This window comes from Opisthocomus hoazin, chromosome 9 (assembly GCF_030867145.1).
Source record: "Opisthocomus hoazin isolate bOpiHoa1 chromosome 9, bOpiHoa1.hap1, whole genome shotgun sequence".
NCBI classification, from domain to species: domain Eukaryota; kingdom Metazoa; phylum Chordata; class Aves; order Opisthocomiformes; family Opisthocomidae; genus Opisthocomus; species Opisthocomus hoazin.
The window spans coordinates 28,311,429-28,327,052 of NC_134422.1; the positions used below are offsets into that span (position 1 = coordinate 28,311,429).

The window sequence follows — 15,624 nt, forward strand, 5'->3', positions numbered from 1 at the left end:
AAATAGTTCTTTGGTTTCAAAAGGCTTATCTCTGTCCCTCCATACTGTATGGAGGGATATAGATAAATTGTGCAATCTTTCCTGAACAGTGAAGGATCTCTTGATGTACAGATCTCGCAGGGAAATGATCTGCTCAAAAGCATGGGGAAGCCTAGCCCTAGTACAGCAGGGAAGTGCTACTCATAATGTACTCAGGCATGGGAACAAGTCCCCAAGGGAATTGGTGGAAACACCTCACTTATGTATTTTTGAATTACGTAGGAATGTATTTTTTTTTTGACAATTCTGTATCTGAAAGAATCCTCTGCCAGCAAAAATTGAATTAAGTCCTCTTCAAAGGTTTTTGCTCTTTTAAGAACAAAAGACAGTGACTTAGTGGCATTCCTTGGGCTAAATCCTATCTCTGTGTGTGCGTGAATGCACACGTATATTCAAGGCCAACATCCGGATGATGAATGTGAGAGTTTTTTTATTATTATTCTTAAAATGTGAAAAATGTGTGTGTGTTTTTTACTGTGATGCCTGGTAGTACTGTTAATGGTGCTGTGGTTATAAATCTTCCTTTAGGAATTTCTAATGTCACGTAAATCACAGTTTCTCCCTTATCTAATTACTGCCTATGCATTTTTTTTTTGAATAGTTTCAAAAATAATTTGGGGAAAAAAGAAGTTGGTCTGATTTAAGTGACATGATGACTTAACAGGATTTATTTCTTTGAAGTACGACTAACAAATTATATTCCGAAGCAAAAGAAGCTTTTATTACAGAGCAAAACCACTTTTTGGTTACAAGTATTAAAAGAAATAACAAGCCAGACATTTTCCTTAGAAAAAAAGTTCTACTTAATATAGGAAGTGAGTGTGCAACCTTTATGCAGGTAGAGTCAAAGGGAACGTGCTGAGATGGTAGGAAGGCGCGAGTGAGAGTCCGGCGCTGTACGGGCAGGACTTCATTGCAGAAAGCTACTGGCTGCTGTTTACATTTCAAACATTCTCTGAGTAAGTGTTGTCACAACAGACAAGCAATTGTAGACAATAATGTCAGTAATTTGTGGATTAAGAACTCCTTAAGGATGTATTGGCACGGGCAGACAGTAGCTGCTTTTAGCTTGCAACTGTTCACCCTCAGCTGTGCCAGCGAAACCGCTCCTTCCCAGCAGCTATTATGCTCCCACCGAGGCAGCAAAACAATGGCAGGGGTTAAACTTTTCTCCCTGTCCTCCCTCCCTCCGGCCTCTCCAACAGCTCTCACCCAGACAGCCTGACCTCCGAGAGTCATTTTTAATAGGTGCATCTATTTATGTGTCTGCACAAAATAGAAATATTGGCCATTATGTTGAAGAAATGCTGTACTAGCCTCTTGCAAGCAAACCCAGAAAAATCGGGTTTTGAGATTCCAGTACTGTACCTAGAGCTGGGAGGAGCTCCAGCCGAAGGCCAAGCGCCAGCTCGCCGTGGCGAGGGTGCGGGACACGAGCTGACGCTCTGGCTCACCCCTCGGGACACCCGTGGCTCAGGACATGCTCCCTATTAGCTTATGCAAAAGCATGTAGCCTGTGAAGCATGCCATGCTGAGAAAATGTTGTGAGAATCAATAAGAAAGATTCAAGTGCAGCTTGCTCTTTTTGAAAAAAAATACCAACATTAAAAATAGAGTCCCGAAACATCTATGGCAACAAACATTTTCAGGGACAAATTAAATACAAACACTTTCTTCTGCTACTCTTCCTCTGTTTTAATCTCAGTACAATGCATCCAGAAAATTAGAGTGTGTTTAGTAAGGCGGCTCATGTGATGAGAAGAAATTAGTCTTGGGAAGGCTACGTAGGTGTAAAGCAGTATTGGAGGGGTTGGGAAAAAGAAGAAATGTGCTGCTCTCATTAAGTCAATTTTTTTTGTAGGGGACAAATGTCACATATATTCCCCGGTAGGTTTGAACTACTAAGCTGGAAAACGAAAGGGTATTTACTGAGCACTATTAACCTGGTGCTTCCACTGGCAGATTTGCCTTCAAACAAAAGGTATATCTCATGTGCCCTTGCCTTTAAACAAAAGGTATCTCATGTGCCCGCCTCTCAACGCCAGCCAAACACCAGAGAACGCCAGTCCGTTTTGCCGCTTGTGTTAGAAATTCAGCACCTTTTCCGGAAGACGCCATAAAAGACCTTTTTATAAAGCTGACTGCTCCTGGGCACCGTGGCTGGAGGCGAGCTCACAGGGCATGCAGGGCTCAGCCAAGGCGGCAGCCAGACCCAGCGTGGGGACCCCCGGGCAGGCACGGGCCAGCTGGTTCTGCCCTCCGGGGCTGGCCCGGCCACGGCCACGAACAGGGCCAGGGCCAGGTCAGGTCCAGTCAAGGCAAGGTGCTTGGCGCAGGACTCTCGCTGCAGAGACCTCAGCCGGCATCTCCATGAGCAAGCAGGAGGCAGTGGTTTGCAAACAGCTCTCTGTCCCCGACAGTGAAGGGAGCTTTTTGTGTGACAGCTCCTTCCCAGAGACGGGGACTTGTCTTTTGCTGGGTTTTCAGTTGATTCTAGTTAGATGAGGAACTATTGGAGAGAGCCCAGTGGAGGGCTATGAGGATGATGAGGGGTCTGGAGCACCTTTCCTGTGAGGAAAGGCTGAGGGAGCTGGGCTTGTTCAGCCTGAAGAAGGCTGAGGGGGGAACCTTATAAATGCCTATAAATATCTGAAGGGTGGGTGCCAGGAGGATGGGGACAAACTCTTTTCAGTGGTGCCCAGTAACAGGACAAGGGGCAATGGGCACAAACTGGAGCACAGGAAGTTCCATCTGAACATGAGGAAGAACTTCTTCCCTCTGAGGGTGACGGAGCCCTGGAACAGGCTGCCCAGGGAGGCTGTGGAGTCTCCTTCTCTGGAGATATTCAAGACCCGCCTGGACAAGGTCCTGTGCAGCCTGCTGTAGGTGACCCTGCTTCGGCAGGGGGGTTGGACTGGATGACCCACAGAGGTCCCTTCCAACCCCTACCATTCTGTGATTCTGTTGTCCGAGTACGGCTGCAGAGGACAGTCAAGGCCTCAAGTGCATCCGAGATGCTGACAGGCGCTGTTTGGCACTGCCGTGGTCGTCCCGGCAGACGCCCGCCCGCGCCCGAGCGGGGTCTCGTCTGATCTCACACCTCGAACACGACACCGCAGGCCGCGCGACCCCAGCCACGCGGTTTGTCTGCCGCGCCCTCTCTCCTCCCAGCGCGCCGGTTACCGGGGGAAAACACCTCACAGCCGCTCTCCTGCCCGTGCTCCGCACCGGACGCTTCCCCTGCGCGCCCGCGGCCGGCCGGGCCCGGGCCCCCGAGCCCAGCCAGGCCCAGCCTTCGCCCGGCCGCGGGGCGCCCTCCGCGGGGACCGCACCCCCGCCCCGGCCGGGCGCTCCCCGGCAGGCGGCGGGCTGCCGCCGGCCCCGCTGCCGTCATCACGTGGCCGCCGCCGCGGTATGAGGAAGTCGGAGCCGCCGCCGCCCGCAGACCGGCCGGGCGCCGCCGCCGCCGCCTCCCCGCGCCGCGATATGTGAGTGAGCGCCCGCGGGCAGCGGCGCCGGGCCGGCCCGACCCCAGTCTCTGCCCTCCCGCTGCGTCCCGGGCGGCGGCAGCGGGAGCCGGGCGGGCCCCGCGGGCGGCCGGCGGCGGGGCTGGGGCTGGGGCTGGGGCTGGCACCGGCGGGGCCGGCAGCGGCCGTCCGGGGGAAGCCGGGGGGCGGCGGTGAGTGGGTCTGGGGGCGGGCCGGGGTGTGATGGCGGCGGGGGCGGGGGGGCGGCGCTCCCAGGGGCTGCGCGGGCGGCGGCCCCGTCCCCGGTGGCGGCCCCCGGACGGACGGGCGGCCGGCACGGCTCCCCTCCCCGCCCCTTCCCCCGGCAGGCTGGCTCTCTCCGGCGCTCGGCTCCCGGCGTGAGGCGCCGCCGTCCCGATGGAGGAGCCCGCGGCGGCGGAGGAGCGGCAAGGGGCGACCCAGCGGAGGAAGGCCTGGGCCAAGAGCCGCGACTCCTGGCAGGCGTCGGAAGCGGAGGATTTCTCGGCAGCGGCGGCGGCGTTGGCCCGCGGCGAGGAGGAGGAAGAGGAGGAGGAGGAGGAGGAGGATCAGGATCACCTCGCCGGCGAGGAGCTGCCGCTGGCCGCAGAAGCAGGTCAGTGCCGGCGGTGCCGGGACCCCCGCGGATCCCCGGGACCTCCGCGGGCCGGCTCTGGGGGCCGCCCCCGACGGGCGGGCGGCAGCTGACTGTCGGCTTTTCTCTCCCGCTCTGCCTTGAAGGCCACGGCGTTCCCAGCGAGAAGATCGCGATATGGCTGAAGGACTGCAGGTGGGTGCTCCCGCCGAGCCCGCCCCTGTCCCGGTCCCCCGACGCGGGGTGGCGGGCCGAGCAGCGCCCAGGAAGCGGAGAGAGAGAGGGAGGGAGGGAGGGAGGGAGGGAGGGCGGGCAGGGCGTCCCGGCGGCCTCTCCGCGGGTTAGCGCGGGCGTCCCGGCGCTGGAAGCGGGCTGCCCGCGGCCCGCCCGGGGTACCGGCACCCGTCGGGTCGCGCCTGCAGCCGGGGCTTGGGGGCGAGCGGCGCGGCCGGTGGGGAGCTGCTCTCCCGGGTGCCTCGGGGGACGGGGCTGAAGGCTCTCCACCGCGGGCGAGGAGCTCGGCTGAAGGCAGCGTGGTTTTGGAAGCGGCTCTGTTGCTCACCGAGGGGCTCCGGTTTAAAGCCTCCTGTTGCCTTGCCTGGCTTTTTGCCGCAGATTTGAGGAAACAGAGCTTACACAGCAGTGGCCGCTGTGCTTAGCTTGGGGGTCTTACGGAACGATGGCACGATTTAGACTGACTTGGTTTATCTGAGTATCTCTCCATGTCTGCCGTGCAGACTAACGTCCTGAACTTGTGACGTGGTAGATATATTCCATGTTTCTGTCACTATTACAAAATGCTTCCTTGGTCTTTGGAGCGGGCTGACGGCATTAGTTTTTCTTCATCCTCAGTCACATAAAAGTGTAAATGCTACATCCAGTAGCAGCTGCTTTTGTCTCGTCTTTTTTTCCATTCAATCCTAGCAGCCTTTGGAGCCGGAGTTGATGGGGAGAAGCTAACAATTAACTTTCCAGTAGTTAACAATGACATTTCGAGACCTCCCCTACTTGATATTTCTGGTTTCTTTCTCCTCTTGAGATCAGCTGCGCCTTTCTGATCTTTCGATCCAGCCCCAGTGGCTGAGCTGAGTTTACTCCCGTAACTGAAGTGTGGGTTGCTTTATAGCCACAGGGTCTGCGGTTTAGTTTTCTTTGGATTATCTACAGGCTGTGCCTTGGAGGGGGTGTTGGCAGCTGGTGGCTCATTATACTGGATCCCTAAAATATGATGTTTAGACCTGACAGGCCATTCTTCCAGAATGGGAGAAGATTTTTCTGACTTCACCTGAAATCTGGTGTCCTGTTGGTCAAGCAAAGCATATCCTTAAAAATAAGTGTTATGAATTCAGTGCTTTATTAGAAATATTTTTTGAGCGGGGAGGGCAAAAAATGGAGGAGTGGAGGGAGAAGAGGCCCCTGAGGGAGAAATTCTTTTTAATGCTGCAGTGCTGCTTCTCTCCGTATCTGCAGGATTTCTGTCTAGAACCTTCCCTGGCCCTGTGATCCTTACCGTTTCCATACAGAATTTAAGGAATAGCACAAAATTGCAAACTGACAGCACGAACATCGAATAGATGGTCACAAATCTTGAGTAATAACACAGAGCTTGCTGTTTTGTTCCTGTACTCTGGTAACTATCTGTTGTTAAAACTGGCACTAAACGCTTCTGTGGAATGTGTTTGCATCTCTGGCAGTTGATTCCCAAAATATGGGAATCTCATTTTACACTCTATTTCCATATTTTACACATAAGGAAATAAAGCACAAGTTTACTCTTTTGCTAATACAGAGATGCATATTTAGTTAATGCACGTTTGTGAAAGCCATTGTGGCCCTTCTGCAGAAGTCCTTATAGCTATTTACTGTTGGAAGTCTTTTCAGGAAAACCTTGTGTTCTCCTCAGAAAGAGAAGATAGCGTATTTTTGAAGATCTTTTATACCAAGCTATTCAGACTGAGCTGGCCTCTGACTCTGGAATGTGCAAAGTGTGTGCATATACGGTTCATATCTGGGAGGTGCGATCCAGCTGCCTGGAGTAGTGCACACTCCCTTGTGTTTTAAAGTTGCAGAACGGTTTCTTTTGTGTGTGTGTGTGTCTAATGTACTTGGGAGCAGTAGCTAGTGTATGCTGTAAAATGATTATTCGACTTGCACTGTTTTAAAGTGGCTGTGTGTATAGAAACCCTGAACTGATTGTCTGTTGATAACAACGTATATAGGAAAAGAGGAGAGCATAACAGATGACGGAATAGCCCTACAAATACTGTAGTGTGTTGTTTAAAAAAGAGTACTTAAAACCAACAGTTGTTGTGAAATTTACAGTTGTTGTCCTGAGGATTCTTATTTGTTTAATAACACTGTTCTAGCTGTGGAGCTCGGATTGCTACAAAGCGTGGGCAGCACAGGCAGACTGAGCTTCTGTTTCTGGTCCATTGCACCACCTCATTCTTACAAGTTAGGTTTGGTGCAAAAAATGTAACCATTACTACAGGTGAACATTCAGTTACTAAAATAAAGTATTTTCTCTGTTACATGTTTTCCAAATGCAGTCCTTCCTGTTTTGTCTGAGTTTCTATAAGCTTTTGTGAAATGTACATCAGAAGAAAATTAGCACTTTTAAAATCTCATTTTCTGGTTTGAGTTGGCAGCGGCACAAAAAAACTTAATATCAACCCACTGCCTAAGTAGATCTGCTTATAAGATTTATTCTTTTGTTTGTTTCCAAAAGCATCGACAGTGTTATAATATGAAAAAAAAGAATTACTAGCTGTCCCTTGACATTCATGTTAGCGGTTTGGGGCTCTTATTACTTGGCATCTCTGTTTCACATCTGCTTTGGAGGAGAGAGGAGTGTTCTTAATATCCCATGCTATTTGACTTGGTAGACACATGGGGTTTGTTGTTGTTGGGTTTTCTTTGGTTTTTTTTTTTAAAGACCAACCAACAGCAAAACCAAAAAATAAAAAAGGCAAGCACACATCAAACTGTGATAAGAATTATGGAGGCTTAAGAAGTGTCAGATATTACCCAAACTTTCTGGTTGATTTGTGTGTTGGAAATCACATGCCTTTGAGAAGGGCATCCTTTGCTCTCTTCCTGGTGCTTTGAAAAGGCATTCTGAAGTAATGCAAAAGCTTAGAAAGGGTTTTAATTTTAACTCTTGTAAAGCTGAGACAGGAAACACAAGTGTTTGTATTATACGGATAGAAAAGAAGAAATTTTTGTCAACTCTGTGGTGACGTGTTATTTTGATGGAGTGTATTTAAACTCTGGCAGTAACACAGGGGATGCGGGAGGCATTTAGGAGCCATCTCCTGTAGATATGCAGGAAGGGAGCTCTTGAAATGCCTCAGAAAGGAGATTTTTTGCTTCAAGTTTAAAATAAACATGGCTCCTGCCCAATTAAGGCTTTAAAAGCTGAGGTTTAAACACGTTTACAGTACAGTGCGAAACCCTTGTCCCCTTCCTGAAGACCACCCTACCACAGCTGTTAGCTGAGCAAACCAGCCGCTGGAATGAGAGGAAGCCCCGAGGCTATATATGGTCCCCTTACCTGCTCCGTGCCCGTGTCCCGTGGCAGTGTGGGCATCGAGAGGCCGTTCAGTTCTTGTGTAGACCAGTATTGAGATAAGTTATTGCCATGTATGTTAAAATACAGTGATAAAGGAGTGAATGCAAATAGAAAACCCTAGTTCCAGGCACACGCCTGTTTGCTTGCTCTTTGCTGTGGCTTCCCTCTGGTTGCTGCTGGCCTCCCTCCCCAGCTGCCGTGCGAAGGCTGCTGGGATGTGTGGGGGTCCTGCTGTGATGCCCCCCCCGGCAGGGAGACCTCGTCCCGAGGGCCCAGCGAGTAGGAAAGGCCCCAGCCCCACCCTGCCCCGGGGCGCAGAGCTGCTCCAGCCAGAGCCACCGAGCTGGCCGCGGGCCGTGCTGGTGCAAGCCAGCCTGGCGCAGGGAGGCAGAGCTGCCGGTGCTGCTGTCTGGGAGGATTTCTCTGTGGATACTTGTTCCTTGTATAAACTCGCGTTGTGTCTCGTCCCGAAGTGCAGGCTTTTCGAAGGCAGGGGGGGTGAGGCGGGCGGCGGTGCCTGCGGGCAGCAGGGCGAGCGGGGCAGCGGGCCGGTGTCTGACAGGGCTGCTTTTCTGGTAGCTGCTAACATGCTGTAGAGGTGACGGACCTAATTTCTGAAGGACAGTGCCAGCTTTGGTGGTTGCTTTTACTGTTTTCTGCCAGCCGGTGCGTGACCTTGGCTGTCAAAGTCGCTGCCAGCAAGTTTCTGCATCGAAAAGGTAGAGACGTGGAAGTCGCTACGGAGGAAGGAGAGAGAAAAGGATGGGAGGGCACCCATCAAAGCCAGAGAGTAAACAACCGGCCTAATTATTACCTCAGAACGGAAGGCTTGTTGTAGTGTGACAGGTTTAGACAAGATGCCCTAAGTTTTTTCAGACCCTGACAGGACAGACACGCAGGAACCCGGGCAGTCGGAGCCTCGGCAGGGGCTGTCCCGTCACCCGAAACACGCTGGTGCACCGGGATGCTCTGGCTGGCTGCCTTGGGGTCCCACCGCGGCGGGGCTTTGCTTTGCTTCGCAGAAGACACGTCGGAGTGAGCTTGCTTATCAGCAGGCCGCATGTGGAAAGAGGGAACTCTTTTTTTGGGGGGGGGGATAAGATTGTGAAGTGTAAAGCCTGTTAGAAAGCAGATGCAAACTTTCCTTGCTCAATTTGGCCATGGCACCAAAGCAAATAAAGTATCAGAGCACTGTTTGCTTTTAGGTCTTTGAGCAGGTTTGTGTTTGTGTAATTAGAAACCCAAATGAAACATACATAATACAGGCACATAAATCATCTGTTTTCCCCTTCTTTATGAGTATTGTATTTCTCAATTTGCTTTGGGCTTTGAGAGTTAATGCTGCGCTACTTAATAGTGACAGGCCTTTGGTTAAACGAGTCTGGGAGACAAGATGTGGAACCATCCAGCTAGTGTCAACAACTGTAGCGTGAACCCAGAGAGGGACAGGACCTGTCATTTGTGCGGTTGCTGCTGCTCCTTTTGGGCACCCGGAGGTTCAGTGAATCCCCTGCCCTTCAGGGAGCAGCCACAGGAGGGATCATCCAAATGAGAGCCAACGTGAAGAGTCTGTAAATTATCAGAACTGGCAAGTGACAGGTAACAAAGCTGTCAAGATTTTTGTCTTGTTCCTGATCACCAAGTGCAGCTTTTTATCTCTCTCTTCAAGAAGTTTTAAATACGTAGGAAAATGGCAGCAGTTTTTGTCATGTAAATGAGATTGACTGTGGGCTTTTGAACAGATGAATTCATTTGTTCTGGGTGTTTTGCTGAGAAGCCGATGATTTTCCTCAAGAGAGGACTGCTGACCCCGAAGGTTTGCCACTGACTGGTGTCTGAGCGTTGCAGTTGTTATTAACCTGTTTTGTTGTTTTTTCCTGCAAGGCATATTTGTTCAGAGGGCTGGGGATTGTTTAGGAAGTTACTGCCAGTCCTCAGATGTTTGTGCTTTCTGGGGGCGGAGGGAGGGACAACTGCTGCTATCACAAGCTTGTTACACACTGTAAGGAAGGACATGAAGCAGCAAGTTTTTAAAGTAGTATTAATCTCTTCTGTGGTTTCAGAACGCCTCTGGGAGCCTCCCTGGATGAGCAAAGCAATCCTCTGTTGAAGGGTAAGGAAAGGCTTTACCTACTGAAATCTCTTTTCCTGGGAACTGTGCTTTTGCGGACGTTCACCTGAGACCTCGGCTCTTCAGCAGCGGCACAAACCACAGCCTAGTCGGCGTTGCTGAGCTATTCTCACTGTGAAGGAGTTGTGCCTGAGAGACTGGAGAAGGGGGAAAAGATCCTGAATTAGTCTTTCTGGAGAGTTTAGTAAGCACTAAAAAAACGCCCAAAATGTGCAGAACAAAGAGATTGTAATTTATTCTCTGAGCTGGCGAGCATTAGGCAGTCTCTGCCTCTAATAACTGGTTGCCACACCTGAAAATTTTACTATCTGAGCAGGTCTGAATACTAGAGTTCAAAGTACAATGAGAAAGTGCAGGTAGTGACAGGGTGCAGAGGAATTACTTGCTGTGCCTGGAGTCTTTGCTTCAACTCTTAATGTGGTAACATGGGGAGAGAGGGGAGTGCCTAAGCCGGACTCAAACTCTGGATCCTCCTGGTAAGGTATCTGGAAGATAGATGGTGGAGCAGCAGAAGGCACAGATCTGTTGGGTGGTACCTCCAGGGTCCCCCTGGCAATTAATTTGCTTGCAGATTCACTTGGGGATGTTTCTGAGCACAACACTAAAGCAGTGTTGTAGTTGTTCTCTTTCAAAAGAATTTTTCTGTGTTCTCAAATGTAACTTCTCACTTCTTAGGGCGTTTTTAGTGTATGAGTAATGCAGAGATTGTAAAGACAGTCTGGTTATATCAACTGAAGTGTCGTGCTAATATCCTTAGTTAAGCTGTTGGAAAGAAAACACTGCAGTGTTGTGGTTGTTGAACTGCTAACTGTATGTTTTTCAGGCATGCTGGTGAGAAATGGAGGAAGTTTCGAAGATGACTTATCCCTGGGAGCTGAAGGTGGGTGTGGCAGGATTATGACTCTTTTTCTAGAAAAAAGAAAAAAAAAATGTTCAGTTGTCTGATTTTTATGTTGAAAGACAGCATTTCCCTTCTGGTCGAAAGCAGTTGATAAAGATGGGTAGAAAACTAGCATGAAGCACCTAGAAAAATGCAGGAAGATTTGCTTTTTGAGTTTATTAGACTATCACTGGTGTTGAACATTCTGGTCTAACCTGAAGGTGAGAGTCATCCCTGAATTCGCTTCTGCCTTATCATTTTAATGCCCACAGTGGCAGCACAGCCTGGAGCACTCACTGAGGCTGTGAGAAAGTGGTTTCTCCTACTTGCTCTTCTTGTCCATGGGTTGCTCTTGGCAGCCGTGCATGCCCCACTTCCACTGAATCCCTTGGGAGTGGCATGTGCGGGCTTTTGAAAGGAGGAGTGAATTTCTGTTGGCCAAGAGACAAACCCATTAAGGGCTAAGTGCTTTTGAAAATGAAAAGCACCAAAGTTGAGTAAGTATTTCGGATCAGCCACGAGACACACTTTGCTGTCGCTAGCTGCTTGCCTTTTCTTTCTCTTCCCTTTTTTAAGGGGAAGGAGATGTGGCTGTTCATGGTGGACTTATTTGTCAGAAAAAGACTTTTAGCCTCACTGTTGATCATGGGTTAGAGGTGTCCATAAACAAACAAACAAAGAAAAGCACTGTGGATCCTGTTCTAACAGTAGCATCCTGAAATAAAATAAAAACAGTATCACAAACTGGGTCCTGGCATTATCTGCAGGATAGGGGATATAAGACAATGTCTGTTTTCAGTGTGTGAAGAAAAAAAAAAAGGCAAAACAGGCAAAATCACTCCCCTCCTTTAGCTTCTGATGAGTTTTGAACAACAGCTTTTTGCAAAGTATCAGAACTTGTATGGTAGAAAGCCTTTTTCTCCACAGCAGTCTTGCCAGTGGCGTCAAAGTAGTGGGAATGGGGCCTGGAGGAAGGAAATATCTTTACTTTTTAAAGATTCAAGACTTCTAAGGAAACAGTTGATCTGATAATGATGGAGAAGCAGTAAATGAGTCCCTTACTGCAATAGATTAAAAAGGATTACATTTTCTTTCTGTCAGTCTTTTCCGTTTGTTAGATTGCCTGCAGTACAAAGATTTCATAGGAAAAGTTTCTTTATAACAATAATCCAAGCTCTCAGCATAGGGCCAATAATGCAAGAGTCAGTACATTTTAAAACATTAGCTAACTTTTTTCTTTTGATTTTTTCCCCTTATCATTCCCAAGGTTTTCTGGTTTTTATGAGCCTTTAGCATGATGTAGGCAGAAGGTTGTTTCCCTCCTTTTCAGATGACAAAGGTCCCAGTACTAGAATTGCTGGTTGATTTTCCTGGGTAAGGACGCGGGTGCTTCTGCAGAGCTTTGTTTCCCATCTGAGAACAAGGGGACAACAGTGCTGCTTGGAGCCATGCTGCTCGCCCTGCCAGACAGACAGCCCCTTTGAGGCTGGTATGAATGGCCTGCCCTTGTGCGTCCGGGGCTGCCGGAGTCCAGATACAAGCCAGAGCCCCATGTGAGTGGTACGGAGGCCATCGGGCAGGGTCCTGCCACCCCAGCCCCCTGCTGAGCTGTTAAAACCCATGGTTTAGCTGGTCACACTAGTCGCCAGCTAATCCATGTAGATAGGCTGACCTTCACATTACAGGCAAGAATATTAAAAAAAAAAAAAAAAAAAAAGAGATGTGGCATCTGCATTCTGTATACATTTCAATTTCTTCGTGATGCCTGTGAAAAGAGGAGAGAGGTGGTGAGGTTTCCATCTTTGCTCTCTGTTGCTGACTATACCCTAGTGGCACAGTGAGTCGGGATGCAGGGTTTTCCTGGCAGCATGTTTGACATCTCTTTGCTCTTTTTGTAGCTAATTCTGAGGGCTGCTATAGCATGTGCATGCTCCTGGTCTGTCTCCGGGGACAAGTTTGTTAATGTTGAGTCACCTCTTCGGGGAACCCATAATTTAAGGCTGGTGCTCAACTCGCTGGCTGGACAGGGTGTTGATTTTCTGAAAGAATAATGCTACCTGGGAAGTTCTCATGTGGAGCTGGGCTGATCCAGCTGCAGAAGGTGCTGGCTTCCCTGTCGGAGGGTGGGGACCAGGTATTTGGTATCTGGCAGCCGGCCCCCTCCAAAGCCCGCTCGCCTCTGAGCACAGCCGCTGGTCCCATTTGCTTGGGCAGATGGGGTCCTGCCCCACTTCAGGAGCAGACTGTGTTGCTGTAATGACTAACAGATATCGTCTCAGCACCTGGCCGGGGGACCAGCTGCCTCTCTTACGCTCTTTACTTTCTCTACCGGAGCAATCCTCACGTGCCCGCTTCTCCTCCTCCCCTTCCTGCCCAGGAACAGCTGGGCAGCTGGTAATCGCGTCTTCAATTGCAAAGCAATAAATGGTTTATATAATAATTACTAGCTTACTACATGTAAAAATTCAAGTTAATAGGATTAATGACATTATGTAAATACGTGAGATTTTATTTTAAACAGAGACTGAATAAACCAGATTGTCTTTATATCAGCTGTATACTAGAAACACTTGACAATCATATTTATATGAGAAGAGAAAAACTTGGCTTATGTGGGAGTCTTGGTAAACGTATTTGCTGCCTGCTTCTTCAAACCCATTGCGGCAAGAGTACTTCTGAAGATGTCCATGTGTAACAACTTCTTGTTTCCTTACAGCTAATCATCTACGGAGTGATACCCAAATGGAAACATGGTACACATCTTTTTTTGTTCTTGTTTACTTCAGAGAAATATTTATGCTGGAGGGTGGGAGGGAGGGAGGGCAGTGGAAGTCGTGGAAGCTACCTCAGAGCTAAAGCTCTTCTGGTCGTGTCAGCTTACATGAGAGGAAAAGAGAAGATCCAGATACCACAGAAACAGTCATTACGAAGTGCAGGAAAAAAGCGCAGATTTTTATTCTTCAGGCAGACCTGATGTAGATCTCTGGGGTAGCAGGAGGAAAACAGAGAAATACCAAAGCTTCTAAGTAACTTAATGTGATTTACCTTCTTTGCCTCACTGATTCCTTGCCGTTTCAGAAATTTCAAGGGAAACTTAGTTTTACCTTTCAGAGCAGATATCCTTTGAGAGTGGGGGAAAAAAAAGATTTTGAGAGAGCCTGCTTTATAGGGAGAACTTCTAAATAAAATGTGCTGTGACTAATACTCCTGCTGAGCCTTCAGCAGATACCAGCACAGCCCGTGTGGGCAACATCCTCATCCTCGCTACCCCTTCTGAGCTGGGCCCCCTAAATGCGCTTTTAGGTGAATCCTCTGTCGTCTTTGGTTTCGTGGTGTTTTTTCTGGAGGAGTGCATATTATGATTTGTATAGTAAAATTCACCCTGGGCAGGTTTGTCCCCCAGAGAGATTGTCAGTAACAGTACTTTTGAGACCAAGGTACCACCTAATGCTAAGGCAGCTTCTCCAGATGCAGGGAGGAAATAGTTCGGGATTGGGAAAGAAACTGGCTGGCAGTCTTGGTTGGAACTTGCCTTGCTCCGTTTCCTCCAGCCTGGAGCCTCCTCAGCTTCCCCGGCCGCTGCTGGGGCAGCTCACAGCCTTGTGCGTGTGGCAGCCAAGGGTGAGGGTGAGCTGGGCACCCGAGGCGTGGAGAGGTGGTCCTGCCGTGGAGAGGTGGTCCGGCTGGAGGAGGCAGCGGCACAGGGAAAGGCAGGACAGGGCAGCTCACCCGAGGCCGGGCTTTCTTGCCGGAGGAGGGTGGGATCGGGGAGGGTGGGGCAGCAAGGGGAGATCAGGGATTTGTTTATTCAGCTTGCATTTGCCTTGAAATTCTTGCCGTCTACGTACATTTTTACTGAGGCGTCCCAGGGTTCGCTTTTGTTATTGTATTTCAATAAATGACATGGCTAATATAAACCAGATAACACTGAAGGGGAAGAGAGAAATTCAGCGGTGCTGGAGACTTAGCTCTCCTCCGAGACGGAGAATCGAGTCCCCAAGCGAAAGGGGTTTATCACAGGGGTCTTCTCCGTTTGTGTTGACAGCAATGGTGTGCTGGCGAAGGAGAGGAGGCTGCAGTTCCACCAAAAGGGGAGAAGTATGAACTCCACCGGCTCTGGAAAAAGCAGTGCGACTGTTTCAAGGTAAAAGAGTACTATGCTTTGAAGGTCATGGCACAGTTCAGTAGAGTTTGGCTGCATTTTGCTGGCAAAACCTAGTTCTTCTGTGGCTCAGTTAAATGGACTTGGCTTGATTTATGTGCACTATTGCATTTAGTAGCCGAGAAGGGAATTTTCATTTGGTTGCTTGAAAAACTGCTATTCATTTTTAGTTGTGGTTTGCAGTAAATGCTAACAAATGTGCCCAAACGTTAGAAATGTCTGAGATTTTAAATTACAGGACTGAATCTGAGATGTGTCTGGGCCAATGTCTCTGGTGATGTGAACCAAAACTTCAGATGCAGAAATCTCCACAATGATTTCCTAAAGTAGATTGAGCTGTAAGAATCAGAAGTTCAATAGACCAAGCTGGCTACTGGGCTGAATTAGCAGTTGGACAGAGGGGATTGGGTCTTGAAAAGAGACAAGTAGATAGTAAACATCTTTTCATTTGTCTAGTGTTTCTGAATTACTGGAACTTTATGAGGAAGATCCCGAAGAAGTGCTCTATAACCTTGGATTTGGAAGAGATGAACCAGATATTGCGTCAAAAATTCCAGCAAGATTTTTTAATTCATCATCTTTTGCCAGAGGGATAGATATCAAAGTGTTTTTGAATGCTCAAATACAGCGCATGGAAGTGGAGAATCCAAATTTTGCTTTGACAAGTAAGTATGTTCTTGAAGCAAGTTTATTTTTAGTTTTTGAACTGTGTAAACAACGTCAGAAGGTGTGTGTCTTGTATTCTGGCAAAACCCCTTTAC

At 49.0% G+C, this 15,624-nt stretch overlaps 1 protein-coding gene across 10 annotated transcripts in view; it reads left to right on the plus strand.

The window, feature by feature from the left end:
• ITPRID2 (ITPR interacting domain containing 2) overlaps positions 1-15,624 on the plus strand; it is a 90,650-nt gene that overhangs the window by 45,562 nt on the left and 29,464 nt on the right. For 9 of the 10 annotated variants that reach the window (XR_012765021.1, XM_075430373.1, XM_075430381.1 and 6 more), the window contains 7 exons: positions 3,875-4,140; positions 4,266-4,314; positions 9,754-9,803; positions 10,645-10,701; positions 13,418-13,454; positions 14,747-14,845; positions 15,320-15,528. Coding sequence is in view for 9 of the 10 variants with exons in the window: in XM_075430373.1 (XP_075286488.1) it covers positions 3,924-4,140; positions 4,266-4,314; positions 9,754-9,803; positions 10,645-10,701; positions 13,418-13,454; positions 14,747-14,845; positions 15,320-15,528 (718 nt within the window). In the remaining variant the exon portion in view is untranslated. Of the gene's footprint in view, positions 1-3,479; positions 3,528-3,874; positions 4,141-4,265; positions 4,315-9,753; positions 9,804-10,644; positions 10,702-13,417; positions 13,455-14,746; positions 14,846-15,319; positions 15,529-15,624 lie in introns of those variants that run through there. The other variant, XM_075430378.1, reaches the window with a different exon arrangement.